The 25,413-nt window shown below is 42.8% G+C and overlaps 2 protein-coding genes across 9 annotated transcripts in view; one reads left to right on the top strand and one right to left on the bottom strand.

Annotated features, from left to right (window-relative positions):
• Nucleotides 1-25,413, top strand: part of ASCC1 (activating signal cointegrator 1 complex subunit 1) — a 122,792-nt gene that overhangs the window by 33,900 nt on the left and 63,479 nt on the right. For 2 of the 7 annotated variants that reach the window (XM_090057021.1, XM_090057014.1), the window contains exons 1-5: nucleotides 13,083-13,470; nucleotides 16,583-16,718; nucleotides 18,119-18,218; nucleotides 18,948-19,045; nucleotides 22,801-22,979. In XM_090057021.1, the coding sequence (XP_089913147.1) occupies nucleotides 16,610-16,718; nucleotides 18,119-18,218; nucleotides 18,948-19,045; nucleotides 22,801-22,979 (486 nt within the window). In that variant the 5' untranslated portion in view covers nucleotides 13,083-13,470; nucleotides 16,583-16,609. Of the gene's footprint in view, nucleotides 1-5,538; nucleotides 6,900-13,082; nucleotides 13,471-13,791; nucleotides 14,276-16,582; nucleotides 16,719-18,118; nucleotides 18,219-18,947; nucleotides 19,046-22,800; nucleotides 22,980-25,413 lie in introns of those variants that run through there. The other 5 variants (XM_090057017.1, XM_090057019.1, XM_090057016.1 and 2 more) reach the window with 4 other exon arrangements.
• ANAPC16 (anaphase promoting complex subunit 16) lies at nucleotides 5,212-13,720 on the bottom strand. Of its 2 annotated transcripts, none has more exons than XM_090057022.1 (4): nucleotides 13,582-13,720; nucleotides 12,919-13,076; nucleotides 7,139-7,213; nucleotides 5,212-5,503 (listed from the first exon to the last, which is right to left on the bottom strand). In XM_090057022.1, exons 1-4 carry the CDS (start codon nucleotides 13,635-13,637, stop codon nucleotides 5,388-5,390), a joined length of 405 nt encoding a protein of 134 aa, XP_089913148.1. In that variant the 5' UTR covers nucleotides 13,638-13,720; the 3' UTR covers nucleotides 5,212-5,387. The 2 variants fall into 2 exon arrangements, with proteins under 2 accessions (XP_089913148.1, XP_089913149.1); XM_090057023.1 differs by lacking the exon at nucleotides 13,582-13,720 and adding an exon at nucleotides 13,429-13,573.

The raw sequence follows: 25,413 nt of genomic DNA, 5'->3' as shown, positions 1-25,413 counted from the left end.
CTGAGCATATAGTCCTGAATCATATATATTTCTGGTGAGGTTATGTTGGAGTAGAAAGATTTTACTTTTTTTCTAAGTAGAAATTAAATGTTTGCTGTGAACTACGATTATATGACAAATACTTTTATAAGTATGCAGAATTTCCAACCTATGGTTCCCCTGCTGTTAACCGTATGGTGTTGCAAATCATATTTGAATATTAATGTAGAGTGGGGAAGTATTTGTAGTATTTTGGAAATTGATCCTTGGGATAGAAAAAATTTAATATTAGGGACCTTAGTGTAGAAGCTAAATGTGTTTATGAAATTTGTGGGTGACACTGAGTTGGGAGTATCACCTATATAAATGAGGAGCAGACTAGAGTGGTGTATTAAAACTGGTATAAAGCTTAACAGTTTGAAGTGCAAAGAGGCTAATAGGATGGGGTGGACAGAAGGCAACAGAGGACAAGAGGGACCTGAGTGTACTACTTTATAGTGTAGTCTCTTTATGAGGCAACCATTGTACAAAGCATTGGTAAGGGCAACTAGGATGGCTAAGCAAATGCAGAGGTTATCTCCTTTGAGAGATTAAAAGTCTAACAAAACTAAGGTTGAGAGGGCTATGATTATTTTTTATAAATATAGTTATGGGGTGAACAACAGGGAGGAAGAACTCCTCAAGTTTGAGAACAATATTGGCACAACTTCAAATGCCTTCAGATTGTCTATGAATTAATTTAAATTAGAAGGTAAAAAAAACTTTTAATTTCTAAGAGGAGTGATATTTTGGAATGGAGCAAAAAAAAAGACTAGTCACTTTAAACTGGAACTTAAACTTGCAAGGGACTATGGTATGAAAGGGAGTTATTTGGATCAATGAGGCACCAGTCACACATGAATACTTGAATCCCTGTTAGGACAAGCATGTAATTTTCTCTGTTCAAGAGGGATCTGCTGATCTCATATTACAAAACTTTTGCGGGGTACCAAGGACTTTTTTTCCCTCCTTATGAATGGTCTGTGGGCTTCTGAGGGTTTTGTTGCCTCCCCCTGAAGCACTGAATAGTGGCCATAGCTAAAGGTGCAAGTTTTTTTTGAGTGGGATGTACTGGTGCTCCTGTACTTAGAAACTTCCAAGATACATGGCTAGAAGAGTTTTTGGTCAAACCGATTACTTTGTTTTGGGGGCCAAAAAGGACTTTTTCTTTAAGGTCAAATTGACAAGAATTGATGGGGTGGAGGAACATACAGCTTCTGTGGCATGTAACTTATCTTTCTAGGAGCCTATGAACCTTTATACTTCTCTACCATTACAATGGCAGGGCATTGGTGATGCCCTTGTTTGCCCTGCATTTTGGTTTTGTTTTCATAATGTGGTTGTGGTGTTCAAGGGGTTGAAGCTGACAGTTTTTAGGACTCCAAATAAACAGCTGCCTGCAAAACTGAATTTTATAACCTAATGATGTGGTTTTGATTTTTAGATACAGTTTTGGCAATCCTTAAGGGGCAAAATGCAGGGTGGATGAAAATAAACTATTTGCAGTTTTCTTTTTAGAGAAACACTATTTTAACATTAAGCCTGAAATTGTGACAACCTATTTTAAGGCTTAAAATTATTATAATATGTCAATCCTTTAAATAAAGTAACTAAGCAGTAAACCATTTTCACTAGCTAGAGAGAAACATGAGATATATTAATGAATCAGATTCTTTTAAATGTAAAACTCTGATGGATACTTAAGTGTAGAGATTTTTTTCTTAACTAACAACAACTTTATATGCTACTAGACTATTTTGAACTGAATTCCAATTTCCATCTAAACTGAGCTAGACACAGCTCATGGTCTGTACAGATGGTCAAAAAGCCCAAGGCTGAATCGATTCACTCTTCACCAGTTACGTCTACACTGTATAGATTGGACTGAAAAACAAGTGAACAGACATTCACTTTTGATTCTGGAAATGCAGCCATAGGCCTGCAGGGGCTCAGGCCAGAAGTTGGGGGTGGGGTGCTAGAGCATGTCTCTGCTCCACTAGAGAAGACTGGCTTGGGCCAAGGCTAGTCACCCCACCTTGCAAGGACTGTGAGTTTACCTAAATCTGGAGGGGATCTGGGACGCACGTTCAATAAACTAATTTAACCTAAATCAGTTAAGTCTGATACTACATCCATCCAGGTTCATCTTAAACCTGTTTCAGCCACTGTGAAAGCATTTTATGTGCACCAAACTTACGTTGTGTTACAGGTTTGAACTGGTTTCCAATCACTTGTATAATTTCTGTCCCTAGCCATGAGTAAAAATCAGTAATCTAGTAAATAAAGAGTAAATAAGAGTAATTCAGTTTTCTAGGATGACGATAGCTTAAAAAGATTAAACAAAATGTTAAGCTACATGACTATTTGAAAATAACATACAGCACATTCTCTTTGCTAGCAAAAAGTACTAAATTTAGTGTAGTCTTTATTTAGCAAATTAACATGTTTGGCTGATTATACCAATCAATGAAAACCAATCTTCCTCCAAAAAATTACTAAAATGCAAAAATGACAAATGCAGGGAGCTATGCCTCTGGAAAAAATAATCAAAAATACAAATACAAAATGAATGACAGATGGCTGGATGGCAGCATTATCGAAGCCTTAGGTCCAAAACATGGGAGGTGATAGTGCAGGGGCAGGCAATTACTTTGGGCAGAGGGCCGCTTACTGAGCTTCGGAAAGCCATCAAAGGCCACATGACAGGGCAGAGTAATATCAATTTTCTACATTTTTAGGGCCCCGTGGGACAGATAGAATGGCCTGGTGGGCTGCATCCGGCCCCTGGGGCGCATTTTGCCCACCCCTGTGACAGTGCCTTTCTACTTGGTACTGGTTAGGCCTAGGTACTGTTTAGTTTTGGGTTCCACATTGTAAAAAGGACATGGAGAAGTTAGGGTCCAGAGGCAGATGACAAAAATGATAAAGGGCTTGGAAACTAGCAAAGCGAACAACACTCTGGCATGCATAAATTGATGCATCACAAGCAAGACTAAGGATGTCATCCTCCCACTGATGAGGCAGGCCACAGCTGAAGTACTGCATCCAGTTCTGAGCGCTGCAGTTCAAGAGGGATGTGGAAAAGCTGGAAAGAGTCCAAAGGAAGGCCACACGAATGATTAGAGGTCAGGAGAACAGACCATGAGGAGAGGCTGAGGAACATGGGACTGTTTAGCCTGGAGAAGAGAAGTCTCAGAGGAGATTTGGTAGCAGCCTGTAAGTATATAAGGGGCAAACATCACAGGTTAGGAATGTTCACCTGTTCATCAAGGCACCCCAAGGGAAGACTAGGAATAACAATCATAAACTGATAGAGGATCACTTTAGATTAGACATTAGGAAAAACTTCTTTATGATTTGTGTGCCCAGAGTCTGGAGTAGACTCTCCCAAAAGGTGGTAGAGTCACCTTCCCTGGGGATCTTCAAGATGACTGGACACACACCTCATTGGTGTCAACTAACCTCAGCAGTCTTTCCTGCCTTCAACAGGGGGGCTGGACCTGATTATTTCTGAGGTCTCTTCTAGCATATAACTTTTATGAATCTATGAAGGCAAGTCATACAAGGAGAGAGTGAAGAAAATTGGCATGTTCAGCTTGCAGAAAAGGCATTTAAGAGAGAACATAAGTCTTCAAATACCTGATGGGCTGCTATAAAAAGAGGAAAAGAGCCTTTTCTCTCTTGCTGCAGAGAATAGGACAGACCAATGGCTTGAAGTTGTAGCAAAGTAGATTAGACTAGATATTGGGAAAAAAATTTTTACTGTTAAAACAGAGAGGCAGTGGAAATAAACTAAGGATGTTGTGGAATCTCCCTCACTGGAGGTGTTCAAGAGGTTGGACAGGCATGGGGCAGGGATGATTCAAGCATAGGTATGCCTATACTCTACTGTGGGTATTTCCCATGCTTCTGGGCCTTGCTAGTTGCCACATGGGGCTGGGAGGGCATTTTTCCCATCCCACTGCTACATGTATCAGGTTTTTGTTTTGTTTAACTACCTTCCCCAGAGGCATTGTGTGTTGGCTGTAGCCAAGGCTGGAGATTTTGATAGATGTGCCAGTATTCCTGCTGAGACTTAAACCCAAAGATTCTTGGCTAGAGAGTATTGCCCTGCTACTCTGGGTCAAACCAGTTGCCGAATTTGGGATTCAGAAGGAATTTTACCTCTTGGTCAGATTAGTACAGACTGTGGGGTTTTACTTCCTCTGGTGCTGGGATCTCTTGGGTGTATTTTAACAACCTTTGCAGCAGCATGACATGGACTGCCATAGTCCCCCTGCTTTACTTGTGGCAGATTAGGGTGTCATCTTGTCACGACTGTATAGTTTTGTTAAGAGATCAGACAATGGATTTATATAGAATGATATAGAATGGTTTGGATAGGGATGATCCTGGCTTGGGCAGGAAGTTAGATGGGATGACCTCTCAAGGTCCCTTCTAGCCGTATTTCTCTATAGCGGTAGGATATTGATTGTTTTGAATTGGTCTGTCCTGAGGGCAAGTTATGTGAGGTTTGGATTTTATTTTCTTTAAATAGCAGTTAGCTTATGTCACAATATACTGTCTCTTGTTTGCAGATGCAAATACAGTGCTACGGAGCAACTCAGTTCCTTTTTCTTTTCTAAATTTTAAAGTCTAAGGAAAGGAAACAGACTTTATCATTTTTAAAATTATTTATTTGCCATGGAAGGGATCTAGTACATTATGGTAAAGGAAGAGCTTCAGAGTTTTCAGTAAGCAGCAGTTTTTTTCTCCCAGTGCTGTATATAGTTAAAGCAGAAGCAGAGCGAGAAACCTCAGCAAAGCTAAGATGATCTTGACATAGAGGAGTTTAACATTCGTCATCCTTAGTTATCTTGCATGGTTCTTTATCCTATTCATCTTCAAAAAGGAAGAGTTTAAGAGTCAAATACTTTTTTTTTTTTTTTTTTTTAATTATTCAGTTATTTGATAATGCCCTACAGGAGCTTTCCTTGAATAGAAAAGGTATCCAGTTCAGTATGACTGACAACCTGGCTACTTGCAGGCACAAATATACTCTCTAGAGAGCATGAGGTTTTTTTCTCTCTTTAAAAGGGGAAGGGAAGGTACTTTAAATAAACATACAGGTTACTCTCCAAGTTCTTTAAAATTGATGCGTCTCACAAAGACACAGAAGTCGCATCCTGCTGATATATTACAAAATGCCTGAGGTTCTGTAGTTGTCATTTACTGGATACTGTAACAGAGCTGACAGGGACACAGCTGTGAGCATTCTGAAAAATGGCAGCCCATTAAAAAAAAAAAATCAACAAACAAACAAAACAAAAAACAAAAAAGTCCAGAGGGTGCATCTGTTTGATCATTTGACACCAGTGATCCAAAAGCTTTCATCCTGATGAAGGGGTGAACCCCAACAGCTGCTCAATGGGTTTGTATCTCCACTCATCTGCCTCCAGTTCTTCCACTAAACCAGCTAGTTTTTCCATCCGAGCAACTTGCTGATCTACAAGAAGTCCAAATAATGGTTTGCATGAAAATTTTTAAAACTTAATTAGACATATATAGTCCTTTGAAAAAAAATATATTTTCCCCCAGTAATGCAGTCACTAGGAAGCAGTTTTATACCATTTTATAACAGAATAGTGCAATTATTGAAAACACTTTTCTAATATATGAAGTATATGAAGTAAAGACTTTGTTAGATTGTCTAAGTGATTAATATTACATCTTCCATACTTAATTTGTTTATCTGCATATTGTTGAACAAATCGGAGGCCCAAAAGATCAAAGATCATGAAACAACATAATCAGTGCAGGAAACTCAAGATAGTGGGTGTTACTTTCTATAGCCCAAATGGTCACTAATCAGTTCTGTATCTTAACCTTTCTGGAGTAAAATAACCCAATAAAGGGACAAGTGAGACCTCCAAGGGGCTTGAGATAAAACTGCAGTGTAATATAAGGAACCATCCCCTTTAAAGAGAGAGAATTTTAAGAGGTCTTTATAACTATTTTAAAAATTCTGACTTTATAGTCAGAATATGATAAATTACGAAAAAGAAGAGATGAAGGCACTGCCACTAAAGGTCTTTTCTACATCATCAAAGAAGTACTGTTTGATATCACGACTTCAAAGTTTTATCAGATCAGCCAGGGAGTTGTATGGCATGCCTATCCCTACTCTCATTATACAGTCCTGCAACAACTTATTAGTAAAGGCTGGACCTGAAATGTAAACACTGTAAATCGACTGACATTTAAAAAAAGAGGTTAAATGCTTTTAGGCAAAGTAACTGCTGCTTAATTTTAAGGCCTAGCCCTTATTGCTCCCAGTCTGCGTGCCTGCACACAATATACATTGGTTAAACTACAACTAAGCAACTCATGACAGTAATGCTTTGTTCACTTCCTCTGAGATTTTGGTTAACAGCCTTAAGTTCAGTTTCACTGATATTCAACTGTAGCAGCAGGTCTGAAGTACAAAGACATTCTTGAAGGTTTTCAGCTGCTGTAAGTCCTTGGAGGTCTGACTTGTATAGAAAGCATCTCAAATGTTTGACAGTTACGGAAATGTTAGTTCCACATACCCAATGAAGTAGAGTAGCCAGAAAGGATGATATCATAAGGAACAAATACAGATTTACTAAACTCTGGCTTTGTCAACAGCTGGAGAGTAAGGTCTTATTGATTTAATTGGATTGTGCACAGTCAAAAACACTACCATCCCTTTCTGGCCACAGGAAAGGATCAGAGAAGAGAAGCAGGAACTGAAGTGGCATGTAGCAACTTTTCTTTTCGAAGCATTCTACACACTCTAATTGATCCTCACCACTGTATAAGCAAGTTCAGACCTCACCTCTTCTGCGTACAGTACCACAAAGAGTAACAGAAAAAACAAGGTTAGAAATACTGTTAGACTCCCATAACCAACTGCCTGTTTAACTTGCATCTCTCTTCAAGCATGGCACAAGAACTAACAATAGCTTTGCTTAGTGCTAATTCAGGACCTTCAAAGATTTTATTCTGCTTTTTTGTGGCTCATACCACAGCACCCACTAGCCTTTTCTACATCCTTGTCTTCAGCTTCTACAGTAAACTTATCTACACAAAGTCAAATACAAAATATGCAAATACTTACCATGTTTCACTTGCTTTAATGTAGATGCAACTTGATAGCTGAAAACAGATTCACAGAGGAATCTTTCTGAACCATCTGTAAACAGAAAAGGGAGGTGTTTTAATGACAAGTGCTAAGAGTTCTTATTGAGAAGCTTTAAGCAAGTGCTGCAGGCCTGTTGTGTTGGAACATTTAGGTTCAGTGTGGGTTTACCCTCTGTCACTTACTTCAGATGTTTTCTCTTACTTGAGAAAAATGCAGCCCTTGCATGTGCAACTTTTTGGCCCATAGACCAAAGTTCCAGGGCTTTCTGGCTGGTATCCAGGGATGATACTGCAAGCAGCTTGGGATGGATGTGCTGCTGCTGCTGGCTCTGCTGTCATGCCTTCCCTTTTAGAAGCTGCTGCTGCCCAGGTGGTAATGAAAGAGGCCACAACCTTTCAATTAAAGAAAGTCTAGGCTTTCTGGCCAAGATTTCCTTCCATCATGAAGCAGATTTGAATAAATTCAGCATGTGAACTCTAGATGCATGTGTAGTAGTCACGGTATTTACCAGCATAGAATTTAAGTGTCAGACGGGAGTTCGAAAGGTGTTTCAGAAAGCTGAATGTTTCTTACTTTTCTAAAATAATGTTAAGAATCAGCTTGCCTACTTCAACTACAAAGTGACATATTTTGTCAATGACATATACTTTCAAAAGCAACTTAATTGCAACTAAAATGCTATCATTTCAATTAAATTTCAAGTGTTCTACAATCTGTTACAGGGCCAAACACTGTTGGTACCAGAGAACATCCTGGACAAAGTTAGGAGAACCATAATTGAGCACAGCTGTAAAATGGTTACTTGGGAAATTATAGTGCCCCCCAATTCAGAAGCATGAATTACACCTTGCTTGGATGGCAGCAGTGCAGAGGAATATGAGAATAGGTAGCACAAGTGGCCTATTGCAGGCATCTCAAAACACAATCACCGCCTGAATGGAGAGGGAACAGAAAGTGGTCTTGCTTTAACTTGCAATTCTTATTAACAGGGTGAGAGACCATCCAACATCTTTCATTGTGCTCAGTAACAGATGAACAGAGTTTTCAAGCCCTTCCCACTGCAGCCATTGGGAGCTTTGTCTGGATAAGAGCTGCACAATAGGGCCCCTGGACAGTGAATTTAACATGTTCACCAGAAACTGAACAAAGCTAATTTATGGAAAGAGTCAGATTTCTGATGTAGAATAAACACTTTTATTACATCTTTACTTTATCTTAATCATTCATAAAGGTGTTTACAGCCAAATACTTGGCTGCATTTACAGAAATGCTACAAATTCAGGAATGTTCCATCACACTTCTTTTGCAACTGAAGTTAGTGGATTTTAAATAGAAAGCAAACCAAGTAGAAATCAGTTAGTGTCCTCAGAAGCCCTGCTTCCCTCAGGGATCAAACATTCATTTTTTATACTTTATGAATTTTCATAGCTTAATTCTAACCCACTGCAGGCATGTTAAAATATCTTGTGGCTCTTACAATCCAGTTCATTAACTGATTTCACAGTTACCTTAGAAATAAAGGAATTGTTAACATTGTTAATGACATGACAAATGACAGAATGATTTGAGTCTGCTCTTGATGTTACCCACAGTAATTTCAAAATCCCTTCAAGAATCAAAAGGGTTTCTTTTAAAGAAAATAGCTAAAAATTACTTGAAAGAAGAATGTAATTCAGTTGTGTTTATTAGTATTTAAACTGGCTTCCTTCAAAAAAAGGCAGCCAACATATAGATATTGCATTGATTTGAAAGAAAGAATGGATGCGTGTGGTCTTTTATCTCAGAAATTAAAAACCTAAACTAAACAAAGCTTCCTGCAATACATATAGCAGGAAATGGTTGCTGTCATGTGAAACATTAATCCCCATTTTAATCAGGAAACAACACATCAACCAAAAGCTAAATCAAATAAATGCACCTTGCTAACTAGAAAGCCTACTAGATTAGGAAAAGAGAACACTTCAAAAGTCAGTGCTTTTTGAGTAAGTTACCCCTGCCATCAGGGCTCTGGAACAAAATTTAATCCCAGGATCTAATTCCATGAGAGAGAGGAGTGAGAGGTTGGTATAGTGTTTACCATTATCAGCATATTGTCACATTGACTCAGCTTCCAAACCTCTGTTCCTGTGAAAATGCTTTCTACTATATTAGTGATGTGCTCAGATAAAAGCAAGTTAATGTTCATTATTATTTTAAAATGCTGTAGAAGCACTTCCTACATCTTGAATTATATGAAACACTCATATTCCTAACCTTCCCAGGGTAAATACCATTCATTCTGTTCTGTGAAGAAATTACTCACCAATTCAGTAAACTTGAAGTGTTCTATTTTTTTTTTGCTTGTGTAACTCAATGACTCCTCAAAACAAGTCTTTAATCAGTTATTGCAACAGTCTGATATGTGGACTCCCATGGAAGGAAGCTTCCAAGGGATTCCAAAGGTTATCCAGTCCAACCCCCATGCCTGAGGCAGGATTATCTCTATCCAAACCATCCCATACAAAGCTTAATCTAAACCAGGGGTGGGCAAAATGGTGGCTCTGGCCAGTGGCCAGATTCCATTTCCTATCAGTCCCTGCCTCCATGGCTGGGGCCAGTTTCCACAGCTCTGTACCACGCTGCCACTGCTGCAAGAAGCTGGGGCAGAGCCATGACCTACTGCCTGCACACCCCTGCCTGAAGCATGCAGACTGCAGATTGCCACTCTGCCCTGACTCCTGACCATGCTGTCACAGCTACAAGGCCTCAGCCTGGCCCTGAAGGAGCTCCCTGCCCTGCCAGTGCTGCTGGGACAATAGTTTCATTGTCTTATAGTTGGTAGGGTTGGAAGGGACCTGAGCAGATCATCAAGTCCGACCCCCTGCCATGGCAGGAAAGAGTACTGGGGTCATACAACCCCAGCAAGGTGTTCATCTAGCCTCCTCTTAAAGACCCCCCAGGGTAGGAGCCAGCACCACTTCTCTTGGAAGTTGGTTCCAGATCCTAGCTGCCCTGACCATGAAGTAGCGCCTCCTGATATCTAGTTTGAATCTACCCTCTGCCAGCTTGTGACCATTATTTCTAGTCACTCCTGGTAGTGCTTGGAGGAACAAGGACTCCCCCAATGCCTGCTGGTCCCCCTGAACCAGTTTGTAAACGGCCACTAGATCCCCCCTCAGCCTTCTCTTGTGGAGGCTGAACAGTATCAGGTCCCTTAGCCTCTCCTCATAGGGCCTGCCCTGCTGCCCCCTGATCATGCGAGTGGCCCTCCTCTGGACCCTCTCCATGTTGTCCACATCCCTCCTGAAGTGCAGCGCCCAGAACTGGACGCAATTCTCCAGCTGTGGCCTGACCAGTGTCACATAGAGGAGGAGGATCACCTCCTTGGATCTGCTAGAGATGCATCTGTGAATGCATGACAAGGTGCGGTTGGCCTTCCTGACCGCTTCCCCACACTGCTGGCCCATGGTCATTTTGGCATCAATAAGGACTCCAAGATCCTTTTCTGCCTCTGCACTGACAAGGAGGGAGTTCCCCAGCCTGTAGGTATGCTGCTGGTTCCTCCTTCCTGAGTGCAGCACCTTGCACTTGTTATTGTTGAATCCCATCCTATTCTCATCCGCCCACCCCTGTAACCTGTCTAGGTCCGACTGCAGCCTATTCCTCCCTTCTAGTGTGCCCACTTCTCTCCACATCTTAGCGTTGTCTGCAAATTTGAACAAGATGCTTTTCACCCCCTTGTCCAAGTCGCTGTTGAACAGTGCGGGCCCAAGGACCGGGGCCTGCAGAACTCCACTGTCCACACCCCTCAAGGTCAAAAATGACCCGTCCACCACCACTCTCTGGGTGTGGCCCTCCAGCCAACTAGTGACGCATCTGACGGTGTAGGTGTCGACGCCACAGTCCCCCAGTTTTTTAATAAGAATTCATTAAAATGAATGAAGCCTCCATGGAAGCCCCAGCTCCCACACTGTTCACAGTGCAGCAGCTGCTGGGATCTCCGTGGAAACTGGACCTAGCCATGTGGACAGGGGCTGCTGGGAAATGGAGTCCAGCCTCTGGGCCAGACTTTGCCTGCCCCAGATCTAAACTCCACATAGGACTAATGTCAACCCTGATGCAACACGGACCTAACATCCTGATCTGCCACAAGTGAAGCAGGGGAACCACAGCAACCAATGTCCTACTTCTACAAAACATTATCAATATATACTCAAGAGATCCCAGGCAGAGGGCCATGCCCCCCACTACGGAGGAAGACAAAAACCTCCACAGCTCATACTGATCTGACTATGGGGAAAAATTCCTTCCTGATCTCAAGTATGGTGATCAGTCTGACATATCCTATGCCTTTCATTCTGAATTTAAAAGTTTCAGCAAAATGTGGTCATTCTGAAGTAGAGGGCTGCAGTCAGCTGATGACACACAGCTCATTGCACAGCTACGGGGAGGAGGGAAATTCCAGCCACAAACACTGGGACAATCATCTGTGCTGACAGGGCAATGGGTACAACCTCAACAGACAAGACCTTCCTCCTTTAAGTAAACTGCATAGCTCTCATTCTCTCTAGAGCAGAGTTAACAGTTAAGATTTTAACTAAATTCAGTGGAACTAAAGGCTGTTTCAGATCTGACAGCAAATCTATTATTCTGCCACACTCCACGTTAAGAAAACACGATGCATCAGATTCATAACTAGACACAAAGCACTTCCTTACAAAACCCCCATCCTATAAAACTAAAATGAGTTTAAATCCCAGGTTGATAAGCAGCACATCAGACAACTGAAGGACCCTTCCACGTGCTCAGGCACTCTCCCCTTCCAACAATTAAAATGAAAGGGGGCAGAAAATACAAATTATATGAAATGCAAGGAAAATCCAGGGGAAGTGGGAGTAGTTTCTTAACATGTATGCATCATGTGAGCTCCCATATGGCAAGATCTAGCTGCAGAGGAGCTCAGGATTAGGTTTTAGATTAACGTAAGAGCATTTCATAAAAATCAAACAAAACAAACTGAGGTTAGCCTTGCTGTGACTTCCCTGGAATGATGCGAGCAGGAAAAAAAAAAAAAAGCACCACAGCCCTGAATGATCACTGTAATACAGCCTCACAGCCAAACTGTGAAAGGGCCATGTTGTGAGCCCAACCCTATTGCAATGGTCCTGCAGCTTAGTCCTGCACATGGCTTGGCACCACTTCCACAAGTTCTTTCCATGCTATTGGGTTTATGGGGGAGAGGCAGCAGAAGACATCAACCATCATGTGAAGCAGTGGTATAACTTAACTCTCAGCACAGCATTAACCTATAGCGAAGGCAGAACAGGCCCGTCAGCTCCTCGGTAACAGAGGTACAAGCTGCTTCTAGTCTGTTTCTGTGCTAAAACCAACCAGCAATGTGAATTTATGACACTAAATACACTCACATCAGTCACCTGTCATTTTTGCTCAACAGAGATGAAACCAACAATAAGGCAGAGCAGCCTGCTCTGCTTCCGTCTTTCCTCCTGAGAAGCCTGAGATTTTTAGTTTTGTTGGCTACAGAGAAGTCCTACTTAGTTTTAGAAACGAACAGATTTAAGTGCATGAGAACTGGACCAGTTAGGAAGGAAGGACAGGCCTTGGGCAGGGAGACTCTGGAAGCGAGACCTCTGCCAGCCTTTCCCTGCACCAACGCTCTTCCTTTTAGCAACTGAAGTTTGCCAGGTACGGCCAAGCCAGGGGCAGCAGAGGCTCCAGCTGGGACTCATGTGTGCGTCTGGGGGGAGGTGTCACACCTTCCAACATTTCTCCAGCTCCTTTGGGATAAGTGAAGAGTGCTTTCCGTGGTGGGGCCAAGTCTGAGACACTAAACCCGGAGCCCGTCATCGAGCTCCCGCTGACCCCGCCAGCTGAAGAGGATGAGGAGGAGGCTGCCATGGTTCCCTGTCCCGACCTGGAGGCAACAGAGAGAGAGACAGAGTCAGAGTCGGAGCGCGGCAGCATGAGAATCCTCCGGGGCCCGCACACGGGCTCTAGGAAGACCTTCTCCGCGGTTATTGCGCCTGCGCGCGTACGTGGCGGCTGTAACCAGCGAAGGGGGGACTTGCAACTTCAGCGCCTCCACACACAAAGGAGGAAGCTGCGGGCAGGAGCTTCCCCACAGTTCCTGCGCCTGCGCGCGAGGGGGCACTGTGAGCACCAACCACTTCACCCTTTTTGCGCCTGAGCGGTAGAGGGCAGCGGCAAGCGCCGCGTGCGCCTGCGCACTGAAACGGGCGCTACTGCCTGCGTCCGTGCTCGCTCACCGACCGCCGCCCTTCCCGTCCGCGGTCTTGAGCCGTGTCCCGGTGAGTGCGGCGGTGGCGGCTACAACCAGATCCGGTCCGGTCCAGTCCAGGCAGCGCAGCACCGCAGCCCACCCCACCTCAGTTCCGCCCGGCAACCTCCCGCGTGCTCACCTGGCCGCGCGGACGGCTGGGCGCAGGCGGCGTGCGTGCTCGTGCTCGCCGTACATGTTGCGCGAGCACGAGTACGCTCGGCGTTGTCCGTCATAGAGGCCTCGCGGGGGGCGGGGCAAAGCCCCGCCCCTTCCTTCCTCCTCGCGTGGGGCCTGGGCGAGCGGGGGGGCTGTGGGGAGGCACCGTGGGACACAGGAAGCCTGGGTCTGGACGCACACTAGATGTGTCACGGCCTGACAAAGCAACCGCTCTTTAAAACAGCACCTGTTTTGTGCTGGATGCACCATGGTTATTCTGGGACAGATATCTTTACCGCGGGGTATATTATGATTCGTTGCAGGTGTAGTCTGCAGAGGCCTGAGGGCTCTGATGCTGCCTCGTTTAGCTCTGTTAGCTGGATCTCAGCATCGGTGCAATTTGCCAACCTCAAGCATTCAAAAATCACAAGTCCGGCAGGCTCCGAAGGTCCATGGAATTTAAATTCATGAAACCAAAGGGCTCATGGAGAAAAACCTGAGACACCCGCAGCCTATGTTTCATTAGGTTTTTAAAAAGCTTTTAGAGTGCCTGCATCGCAGGCTGTAAACAGATACTGTATCTGAGGGAGTCCTGATTGATCCAAGTCAAAACCTGGGACAAAAGAGGAGCCTTTACTTACAGCGCCCTTCCAAGCTGCATTGCTGCTTCTCTGCCGGTAGGTGGCCAAAGAGAGAGCACAGCCTGACAAGCTTGTCCTGCAATGCCTGACAGCTGACATGAATGAGCCACTATTAACTGGGCCAACTATGTAGTTGGCATAAAGTTAGGAATCTGTAGAGACCTGATGAAAAATGTCTTGCATTCAAAAACTCGTCTAATTTTATCTCATCTCCATAGTTGTCCCTATAAAAGATTTCATAGACATAGACATCAGGGCTGGAAGGGACCTTGGGAGATCATCGCTAATAAATTGTTGCTTCATGCATAACATCTGGACCAACACAGCTACAGCATCACTCTCACATTACCACTATAAACGTACATATGCACAGCACTGGGGGGGACCACACAGCCACTTAAATAGGAACAGCAGATCGATAAGTCTACAATCTCAGCACAGACTTCCCCCCAGAAAAATACTATGCCTGTCTGCACTGTCTGTTTTCTATTTTTTTCTCCACAACCATGAGACCTAGCAAGGTATATTTTTATTTAAATCGCTATACAAGAACCATGATTATCTCTTGACAATTGCTGTGGTTTTAAGAAAAACAGTGAATCTGTGACAATGTATTTATGGACCAAAATTCAAAGTAAAATGATTTTTAAAAATGTGTTACACTGCTTTGCTTTTCCCATTCTGTCTTCATAAAGCATATGCAAAGTTCCTGAAAAAACAGAAACTCTCAGTTATAAAAACTAGTTGGGATACTTTTTTTTAAATAAATTTACAAGACATTTTTAATTGAGTTCCAGCTATATAAGGTTGAAGACTGTGATGAAATGAAAGCTGTGTGGATATACCCTATTTCTTCCATAGTTTAAATGCTTAGATTTCTTTTAAGATAAACTGAATTTATCACATTTAGAATGCATAATTCTGGGATAATAGCAATATCCTCATAATGTAGCTTCACATAATTTTGTTATATGTATGCCTCAACCATAATTGCACTTTAACTTAGTTCTTCCTATGAGATTTCCTTTTTAATTAAAAATGTACTATATGAGCCCTAAATAAGAAAGCAGAATGTTACCATGTTGCATGTCTAAGGCACCAAAGAGATGAAATATCAATATTAAATATTTTTTTACAGTTTTTAACTTTTAGTGACAAATTTGTGGGCATGCAGTGACTGTTTTACACCATTCTATCATCACAAAACAGCCAGAGCGTATGGGGTGGTTAAACTGGGTTTACAGCAGCTTTGTTTTACAAAAACAGTACAAAATAACAAGGGGTTCAGCAGTATTTCTCTCATGTCCTCCAAATTTCTAGTCTTCTGCACTTTCCTGTTGTTTCCCCTGAATATAATCTCAAACTTCCTCTCTTCTTTGGACCTCCTGGTTTTACTCTGTATAAATGTATCCCCAAAACCCTTCGTGTAGATATGTACACCTTCATTTTCCTGCCCCTTGTGACATAACTTTTGAGTTGATCTAGTGCAATGGTTGTTTTTTAAAAGGTATGTATAATTAATTAATATGTGTTGTATTTTTCATAACTGAAAATGTAGCTACCAAAAAAGATGGTCCTTTTAGAAAATGTCTGTTGTCTGTCATCTCAGTTTAGTCCCAGTAGGCTAAAGCCACAGCTGTCATCCATGTCTATGCTTTGAGCAGAACAAACAATCCCATTAATAATTAGAGGGAGAAACTCTTTTCAAAATGGTGGCTAACTCAGGGCATCTGTGGCTGTAGTCATTTGGAGAACACTAGTAGATGGCCACAATTTTGAAAGAGGTCTGTTTTTTCACTTTGTTTTTTATTTTGTCAATTCTTTGCAGTAAACCAACATTTCTTTCACCTGCAGTTGACAGAAAAATTCCAGTTACAAAGAGTAGCTGGAAAAAGGACCCCTAATTGTATATGATATTAAATCGTAGCCTCCTTTAGTTTAATTAGTTTGAATTAAAACTTGGGAATTTCTGGGAATCTATTCTGTTTAGTAACCAAGATCATTGTGGACAAAAAGTAAATCCTAAACCTGACAGGCAGTGGTAACTATTTTACATTCTTAAAACTTCTCATTTTTAACAGATTTTTATATTTTTAACTGTTCACTTGTAAATTCTCAGAAAATTCATTTTATATGGAAAGAATAAATAGTATAAATTTGGGAAACATACACTGTTACTCTATTATTCATGTGGATTTATATTTCCTCTTTAAGTCCAGAACTAACCTAAAATATGGAGTTGTTCCTTATGCTTCCATAGTATCTTTTCAGAAACTCTATATGGAAAGCTGTACGGCTATACAGCTATGGCTATATTAGAAGAACTAATTTTTATTTTGGCAGAGTGCTATTACTAGCAAGAAGAGCCCAATGGAAGTCCTGCGTCCAACACTTATAAGGATTGGAGAGCGCATTTACAGGAAGAATTTAATTCAAGAGCAATCCTGTCAGAATGAAGAGGAGGATGATTTCTATACAGGTAGGAAATATAATATTCAGGGGCCAAGGAAGTGAGATCGTAACGTGTTACAAAGTAGGGGAATTCACATTTAATATTCAGAGGGAGATAGTAGACTTAGGCTCTTAATCTGCAATGAGCAGCTTGCGGGCACAAGGTTCTGCTCACACAGCAAAACCAGGGCTTCAAGCTGTAGGATAGAGTAGAGAAATATAGTAAAAGCCCTGTTTTCTGGCACGAGTGGGGAATGGGGCAGTGCTGGTAATCTAAAAATGACGATTACCTGAGGCATGGGGGTTTCTGGCCAGACGCAGAATGGAGGGCGGGCAGATGGCGGTGGCCGGACGTGGAGCAGTGACCGTGGGGGGTGGTGGGTGGCAGTGTTGGCCACTGTGTGCAAGCTTTCCCCCGATTCCCTGCAGCGAGGCAGGTGGCTGGAAATTCTGGTTAATAGAAATACTGGTTAGTAAAATGCTGGATAACAGGTCTTTTACTGTAATTGTCTTTTTCTCTAATTATCCTTTTGGCCAAAGAATGGAGTAAATTCCAGTTATGAATAGAAGTTTGGGTTATTATTAAGGTGACTTGGATACCTGCCTATGAATTATTTACTGACTAGGAATAAGCAGCAAAATGATGTCCTCTCTAAATTTGTTTTAAAAATATATCAATAAAAATGTTGAGATTTTTGTAAAACACATGTTTTTCTCATATTCCTTTGTCATCCTTATTTTGGAGTGTTTGATCAATTTACCGTAGAGAAGACGATTACTACTGTTTTCTCTTCTCTCCCCTGAACCAGCCAAAGCTCTAATAAGCTGTTTCCCCACCCTAACCCTAACCCTTGACCACATTTTAATGCGATACCTTTCTCTCTGATTTAACTATGCTGGGCTTAAAAACAGACATGATGTGGGAGATGTGCGTTTGTTTCCTTGATGAAGGCATGAGAATTCCCTCTTTGTCTAAACACTGTTTCCATTACACTTGAGCTCTCAAACCAAAATTAACTTTTATTTTTCTTTGTCTCTCAGGACTTGCTGCTGAAGCTATCATTGGTGTTGCTCTGTTTTCTAAAAAGATCTGTAGGCTACTGCCCAACAGGCAGAACAGTACTTGGACTTGAGGAGGGAAATCCCACCAGGCTGTAGTGCAAATCACAGCCAAGAAAAAATCTGTTCTGTATTGGCTGTAACTGCTACTTCCTTAAGCTTCCAAGATTGGGAGATTTAAAAGTAGTCATTATGTTTTTCAGAGCGGGTAGTAAGGTGAAATAAAATGCAGTTGGCTGTGACAGAAGGAGCCAATTTGTTCCTTTATTTAACCTTGGGAGGAGAAGGCTAGTGAGAATTGCACCACATAAAATACTCCTAGTCTTTATAGAGAAGTTTCTAATTGTTTTTTTCCCACTTCTTTTTAAGGCCCTGGGGATTGTGCAGATGAGCCTTGTGATGCCTTCACAGTGGAAGAGACTGAGAGAGGTTTTCAATGCAAATTGGAAGCCCCCAGTCCACTATACAAGTGAGCAAACCTGCTATGGTTTACCAAACCTGCTATGTTTACCAAAGGAGCCAGTTATTCTCAGAGGTCAGGTGTAGAAAATGTACCTCACACATTTTTCATCTTGAGAAGTGTTTGGTACTTGGGAGGGTAAAAGGAGTGGACAGGGGATCCCTTTCTTTCCACATGTCCACACTCCACATTTAGCTCTTAACTGTCTGCATTAGACTGTACACTCTGCTTTCTTGCCATTGGCAGTATTTTTGGCAGTATTTTTGGGCATCTCTTAACCAGAACATAAAAGTAAATAGGAGGATGGAATAATATGGGGAGGAAACTGGAGTTAGCAGCTCTGTTGGGGTGGATGTGAAAGCCCTGGGAACACTTAGGATTTATGACCTGATGCTAATGTGGAAGTCGGTAGCTGACTGGAAAGCCTTTTCTAGGTATTTTGATCATCTTCTCAATGCTGTGGTGGTGTTTAAATAAAAATGTATATACCCAGCCGTAGCTCTGTATGATGAAAAATGACTACTCTAAATCATACCCCTTTGATCTGTGTCTTGTAGTTCTCCATACATGTTCACTATTTTGAATTTGGAATTATGTAGTAGTTTCTACAGATTCTATAGTAAACTTTATTCTTCTCCTCCTCCTCCCTGGCCCCCTCTCCTTCTAAATAAAGCACAGGTCAGAAAAAGATAGTAATGACATTCTATATTTGACTTCGTTATACCTTTATGCCTGTAGGTATATAATTGGGAAGAAAGGAGAAACCAAGAAGAGGCTGGAAATGGAGACCAGAACATCTATCAGCATTCCAAAGCCTGGAATGGAAGGAGAAATTGGTGAGCTTTGGTGTGCATGACAGAAATGTGATTTTACCCACTCTCCCTTTGATGCTATTTTGGGCACAGAGATGGGAATTGGGAGATCTTGCTTCTATCCCTAGCTGTGACATGATAGTGACTTGACTGATGACCTTGGGAAGTCATTTGACACTTTAACTTACCTTCGATATCTTGCTCACCTTTGTAAAGTGCCATAAGATTTTTGCATGAAAAATGCAATTTAAGATTCTAGTCCAGCAAACTGTTAAGCACAGACATAATTTTAAGCCTGAGAGTAATCCTACTAAAGTCTGACAGACCATTTATGGGCTTTAGAATTAACATATGTCTGAGTTTCTCTAGGATTCTTATTACCATTATTATCAATGGGGAATTATATGTACACATTCAGAGAAAATGCCTTGCATTGTAAATCCAAATGAAATGAACTTTAAATGAATTAAAAGTTCTTATGTTTTCTTTCTTTTTATTTTAGAAATATACTGTTAGTAGTTGTCATTAGACTTTTACAATGAAAACATGTTCATTTGAAACATGTATTCTAGTTATACTTGTTTTTGTAGGAAAAGGGAACATCATAATACCCATAACTTATTGTATATGTTTAGCTTCTACAGAAGGAATAGGATGTCAAAAAGAAGTCCTGCATTGTGGCATTTTATGAGCATTATGGTGCTGATTAGTGTAGACTTTAACTGTGATTTATTACATAACTGAATAAAATTTGACCCTATGATCTGATGACCCATTTCTGTACAGAAGTGAGCAGCTAGACCAGTATTTCTCAACTAGTGGGTCACAACTCCTCCAGGAATCATGAAAGGAAATGAGGATAGTTGTGAGGTGCTGGAAGTGTTGTTACAGTTTAAAGCAAAGAAAAGATCACTTTCCCACTCCTCAAAAGCTTTCTCTTTTAGTTCAAGTCCTCTTGGCAAGTCCCATGAAGGATGCACATGATTTACCATATTTACCTGAATCCAAAATGACTCTGAATTTAAAGCCCCCCCCCCCAATAATTAGTTTCTATACATGGAAAATTTATAAATTTGTTATGTATAAATGTGTAGGCAGTGGGGCAAGGAGTGGCAGGGGGCAGGCGGCAGTGGGGAGGCAGCAGCTGAATCAAGTGCCCTGACCCCTGTCCTCCCCCATCACTTGCCCCCCGGACTGTCTGCCCCACTCTGGTGCCTGTGCACCACACATCTGCTGCCATGGTGCCTGTACCTGCTGCTATCTGCATCCCCTACCACTTGTCCCCCCTGATGTCTGACCTTCTCTGTGGTGTCTGTTTAAGCCCTGCTTCTGCCAGAGTTGGGGAGCACAGAGTATGTGCTGCCTCTGGCCCAAGCCTAGCCATGCAGCAGGTGTTGAGGTCAGGGTCACACCTGCCACTGCCATTGTATGATCAGGCTCTGGCTGGAAGCAATAGATGCTCTGTGCTTCCTTTTCCCAGCTCAAGTGGCCCCCAGTAGGAGCCAGAGCTGTAAGAGGGAGGTAAGCAGCAGTGGGGGGCAGAAACTAGAGCAAAGAAGTGACAGGGTTGGGGAGGTGGGTGGTGGTTGCAGTTCCAACTCTGACCCTGGGCTTGAATAAGGAAAAAACTTCATATTAGATTTCAATATATATAATACATAGGCTTATTATTACTTTTACCTTTCACGCATTTTCATGTTGTTTTGTTTTTTTTTTTAAAAAGGAGTTGCCAACTGCAAATATTAAATGGTGATCTAGACCATTAAGGAGCAGTTGAACTGAGAGGATTGTAGATGTTACTGTAATAAACATTTAGAAACTAGCTTCCTTGAGAAGAGGAGGCAGCCTTTTTAGTGGCATGCTCCTAACATAGGAAAGCAGAGGTCATGTAGGAAACTGAAGTAAAATGAATAGCTTAGCAAAATGTATCTTGTTTACATGTTGTGGGATAAAACGTTCTACCTTTCCTCTTTCAAGCGTGAGATAAAGGTATGAAGGTTTACTGTGGCCAGGCAATTCAAAGAGAATGTTGTTGCTTCATCTATTCCTCAGTCATTCTATATCATGTCATAAAGTTTAAATGGAAACAGTGATGTACATAAACCAGGGAAATAGTAATGCAAGTAGATAACTATTTAAACTTGTCCTTTAACTTGTGAGCTCTTTGGGGTTGGGACTGTTGTTTACAATGCCTGCCACAATAAGCCCTGAAATATTTGAGGAATATTAATAATAGGAAGCAGTATAAATGCTCATATTCATGCTGCTAGTAGTGCTGCCCACTAATGATAGTATTGATGTAGCAGGACAGGGCCCCAGCTGTGACAATCCCTGGTGGCCACATGGTTCTTACCCTGTTTCAGCTCCTTGGGGTACCCCCCACCTTTTCCTTTTGCCTGTCATGTCTTCATGGAATTATTTTTATTGTAGAAGGGAAGCTGTCCCAAGGCCCCAGATCAAGTCCTAGTCTATGTTGGCCAGCAGGTTCCTCCCATACATAGCTGACCCTCAGTTCTGTCCTTCCAGTCATAGTTGCCCCCCCCATGCCTGGCCCTATCCAGAGCCTCAAGGCATCCATTGCCTGTTTGTGGCCTCCTTCTACTCCTACAGCCACCCTCATACCTCGCAGAAGTTATTCAGACAATGTCCTGGATCTTCCTGTAGGGGCCTCTTTCCTCTTGCCTTTAGTCCACTGTTATTCTGACTGGTAGCCTCCAGCTGTGGCCCATTTTTTCAAGCCTGGCTTTCTTGGCCTCAGTTCTGTTCTTATGTCAGTCTCTGGGCCTCTGGCCCCCCGTCTTTCACACTTCCCAAGTTCTGGGCCCCTTGAGGTCCCAGACCCAGGGAAGCCTGTTCCTTTTTTTTTTTTTTTTTTTCTCTCTCCCTTCAGCTCTCTGGGGTCACTGACTTGGATGAGGCTGCTTATGCAGCCCTCAGCCAAGTGGGTCCCCGGCCCAGGCCAGGCAGGTCTGGTGCTGTTCAGCCCCCTTATGGTCCCTGATCCCTACAGGGCTATATGCAGAATGCCTCTTGGGCATCCCTGTGGCCTCCCTGCTGGCCCCTTAGCTACAGCTTGGTCCTCTGGTCCCAACTCAAATGCAACACAAATACAAGCAACCACTTCCAACAAAATTTCCCCCAACTTTGGGTTTATGCCTTCCTGCAAACTCTCTCTCCCCTTGGGCTCTCTCACCTCCCATTCTTATGGGTGGTGAGGGTGGTTGCCAGGCTGCCTGCTGGAGCCTCTTTTTCCCTAGGAGATCTGCTCCGTGTAGTATGTGGGGCCAGACTGCCCTCCTTAGTTCTAGTGCTTGGCTTATGTGCCCTGGGTGCTGCCCCTTCCAGTTGCGTGATTCTAAGCACAGAGGTTTCCCCTTTGGCTAAATGGTCATCCTGTCTCTCCCTGCTGTAGCTTTACCCAGCTGCTTGTGGCTTCTGCGCTCAGGCTGCCTGGAATCTGCCCCACACAGCCAGCTTGGTTTTGTTTTGTTTGTTTTTTTAATTAATATATTTTGTGTTCCAAGTGGAGTGTTAAAGGAGTATTCCTCCCCCTCCCCCGGGCTTGGAAAAGCAGGCCAAGACTACTCTGTAGCAGAGAAACACTCGTCCCATAAGATTATGTTTATCTTCAACAATTAATCTTGTTTTTGTCCATTAATCAGTGAACTTCTCTGATTGGTTGGAATGACCCAAAGTCCATTTAAAATATTTTTTCACCTTTCCCAACTTGCTCAAAATTTGTTAACAAGTTGTGCTTAATATTATTTGTTTTCTTTTAGTGATTACAGGACAGCAGCGTAGTGGTGTAATATCGGCCCAGACACGGATTGATGTTCTGCTCGAGAGTTTCCGCAAGAAGCAGCCTTTTACACACTTCCTGTCCTTTGCCCTTAATCAGCCAGAGATCCAGCAGAAGTTTCTGCAGTTTAAGGAGGAAGTATTGGAGAAATGCTCAAAGGTAGGAGGCTCTGAAATAGCTCGGAAAAAGCTGAGGTGATAATGGAAGGTCTTCAACAAGGTGCTATAAATTAATTGAATTCTGATAGTTAAAGGCCAAATTAAAATAGGCTGCTAGGAAAGAAAATGTCACTTGTGATTATTAAGTGCTCAAACTGAGTAAACAATATGAGGCTATAAAAGCAAACAATGAAGACACTGAGGTTGTAACTCATATTTACTGATGATGTTGTGAGCTCTCAGATGAAAGGTTTTGGAATATGAATGACTTTTCTGGAAAAAAATGTCTGTTACTAGAACTTAAAATTCAGTTTAATGACCACGTAGTCATTGGTTTCTTTTCTGAGGCTGTCAATGAAAATGCTAGATTGTGTGCATAAAGCAGTAGTTTCATTTTATTTAGATTTTTTATATTGGGCATTCCTAAATAAATGACTCTAGGCACAAATATGGGAAAGAAAGCTGCCAGACTGGCAAGCAGAGACTATATTGTAAAGATAAGATAAAAGTATATATTCATTGCCATTAATAGATTCAACAAGAAAATAACTTTAGATTTACATGTGCAGATTCAACGCATTCATATATCTCACACTTCATCCCCTTGCTTTTCATATGAAAGCAACATAGGTCACCTATACATGTACAGTAAGGCTGCTCCAATGTACTGGAATTTCACTGTGGTGGAGCAGACTTGATTAATTGAGTCTGCTGGAGTGTGGTAATTACCATGCTCCAACAGACTCCAGCATCACGTGTGTCAGTGTCTCCATGCTGAAAAATGGTGGCGGGGAGCTCTAACTGTGTTAAATGAGGCTGGGGGCACTGATACATGTGACGCTCTGAGCACTTTAAATAGAGTGGCTCTCAGAGCTGCTCTCATTAAAGTGCCCCCACTCCTGACACACGTGCATCAATGCCTGTTATGCCCAGGCTGCAAGTCTTTTGTGTTTCTTTTCTGGTTAATGCTGATCCCCTTGACTGCTGCCCTGAGAATGTGCTGCACCAACTAGTACAACAGGTTCATGTTCCCATTTGCTTACAGGTTAGTGGCTACTACTCCCCTGAACACAGTTCTGAGGGGATGGCCTTCCATTATCCATGTCGGATTCAGAGATCTCCTCATTGCATTTAGATTGTGTAGCATTATTTGGTTCTGACCAATCAGCATTGCTGCTTTCTTGTGGAGCGTTACTGGTCTTCGCTTCAGGTTGCAAATTTGGTGGCTCAACAACAGGTGGGACTGCAACTGTTGCTTCTGTACTCCACTGGGCAATCACACTTATCCTGTAATTGGTTAATGTGGCAGTGCCAACCACTATTAGGTGACATTTTCATTGTACAGGACGGGGGGGGCAAAATGGTGGATCTGGCTGGTAGCTGGACTCTATTTCCCAGCAGCCCCTGCCCATATATCAGGGGCTGGTCTCCATGGAGACCCCAGCTGCTGTAATAGTTCAAGGCTAGGATTGCCACAGAGATGGGCCACAGCCATTCTCGCAGCAGAGCAGGCCGGGGGCTGCTCCACAGCTGCTGGGATCTTGCACCGGTGGCAGCTTGGTCGGGGTCAGGGCAGAGCTGCGATCTACATGCTCCAGGCAGGGGTGCTCAGGCAGCGGATCGTGGCTCTGTCTCGGCTCCTTGCAGTGGTGACAGCCTAGTCCCAAGCCAGGGCAGAGCTGCCATCTGCTCCCTGCGCACTCCTGCTGGAGCATGGAAGCTGCAGATTGTGGCACTGCCTTGACCCCAACCAAGCCTAAGATCCCTGCCTGAGATCCTAGCAGCTTCAGAGCAGCCCCCTGCCCTGCTTTGCCAGACATCCTGCCAGCATGGCTGGGGCTGGTCTCCATGGCAACCACAGCCTTACACTATCACAGTGCAGGTGTGACTGGGGTCTCCATGGAGACTGGCTCCAGCCATGTGGGCAGGGGCTGCTGGGAAATGGAGTCCACTGCCAGCCCAGAGACTGGACTTTTCTCAGTTGTGGTATAGGACAAAGAACATGTGAGTGCACTTACAACTGCTGTTTTACCTTCCTAGTAATCGTGGGCCTTTTGGTCTATGTGTAGCTGCTGTGGGGCGCCTGTTCCCTTTGTCAAGGCCTAACTTGCTTATTTATAACATGCTGTTGCAAGTCTATTTTTAATAAGCTCAATTGTAACCTGAGAATCCAGTCTATAAACAGTACTGCCAGCGTCTCATTCATTGTAGCATGCGCTGCATTCCAGTATGCAAGAAAAGTGGGCCATCTTATGCTATACTGACTTCGCCTCTTCTTTTAGAGAGCAACACATTTTTTAAAGATTGTACAAATTGTTCAGCTAGCCCAGTTGTGGCTGGGTAGTATGGTACAGAACTAATATGCCAGATGCCGTTTTAACCTGTGAACCTTTGAAATTCAGCTGAACTGAATTGTGGGCCAGTGTCAGTTACAA

Source organism: Crocodylus siamensis, chromosome 7 (genome assembly GCF_052110815.1).
Source record: "Crocodylus siamensis isolate JL-2025a chromosome 7, ASM5211081v1, whole genome shotgun sequence".
Taxonomy (NCBI): Eukaryota; Metazoa; Chordata; order Crocodylia; family Crocodylidae; genus Crocodylus; species Crocodylus siamensis.
This window is presented reverse-complemented; position numbering and strand designations above follow the sequence as displayed.

Excerpts from the sequence above, each read along its gene's own strand:
- ANAPC16 (XM_090057022.1), bottom strand. The coding sequence starts at position 13,637 with ATGTACGGCGAGCACGAGCACGCACGCCGCCTGCGCCCAGCCGTCCGC. Across the intron at positions 7,214-12,918 it reads AGCTGGAGAAATGTTGGAAG|ATGGTTCAGAAAGATTCCTC; the intron begins GTGTGACACCTC and ends TTCTGTTTACAG. Across the intron at positions 5,504-7,138 it reads ATTAAAGCAAGTGAAACATG|ATCAGCAAGTTGCTCGGATG; the intron begins GTAAGTATTTGC and ends GACTTCTTGTAG.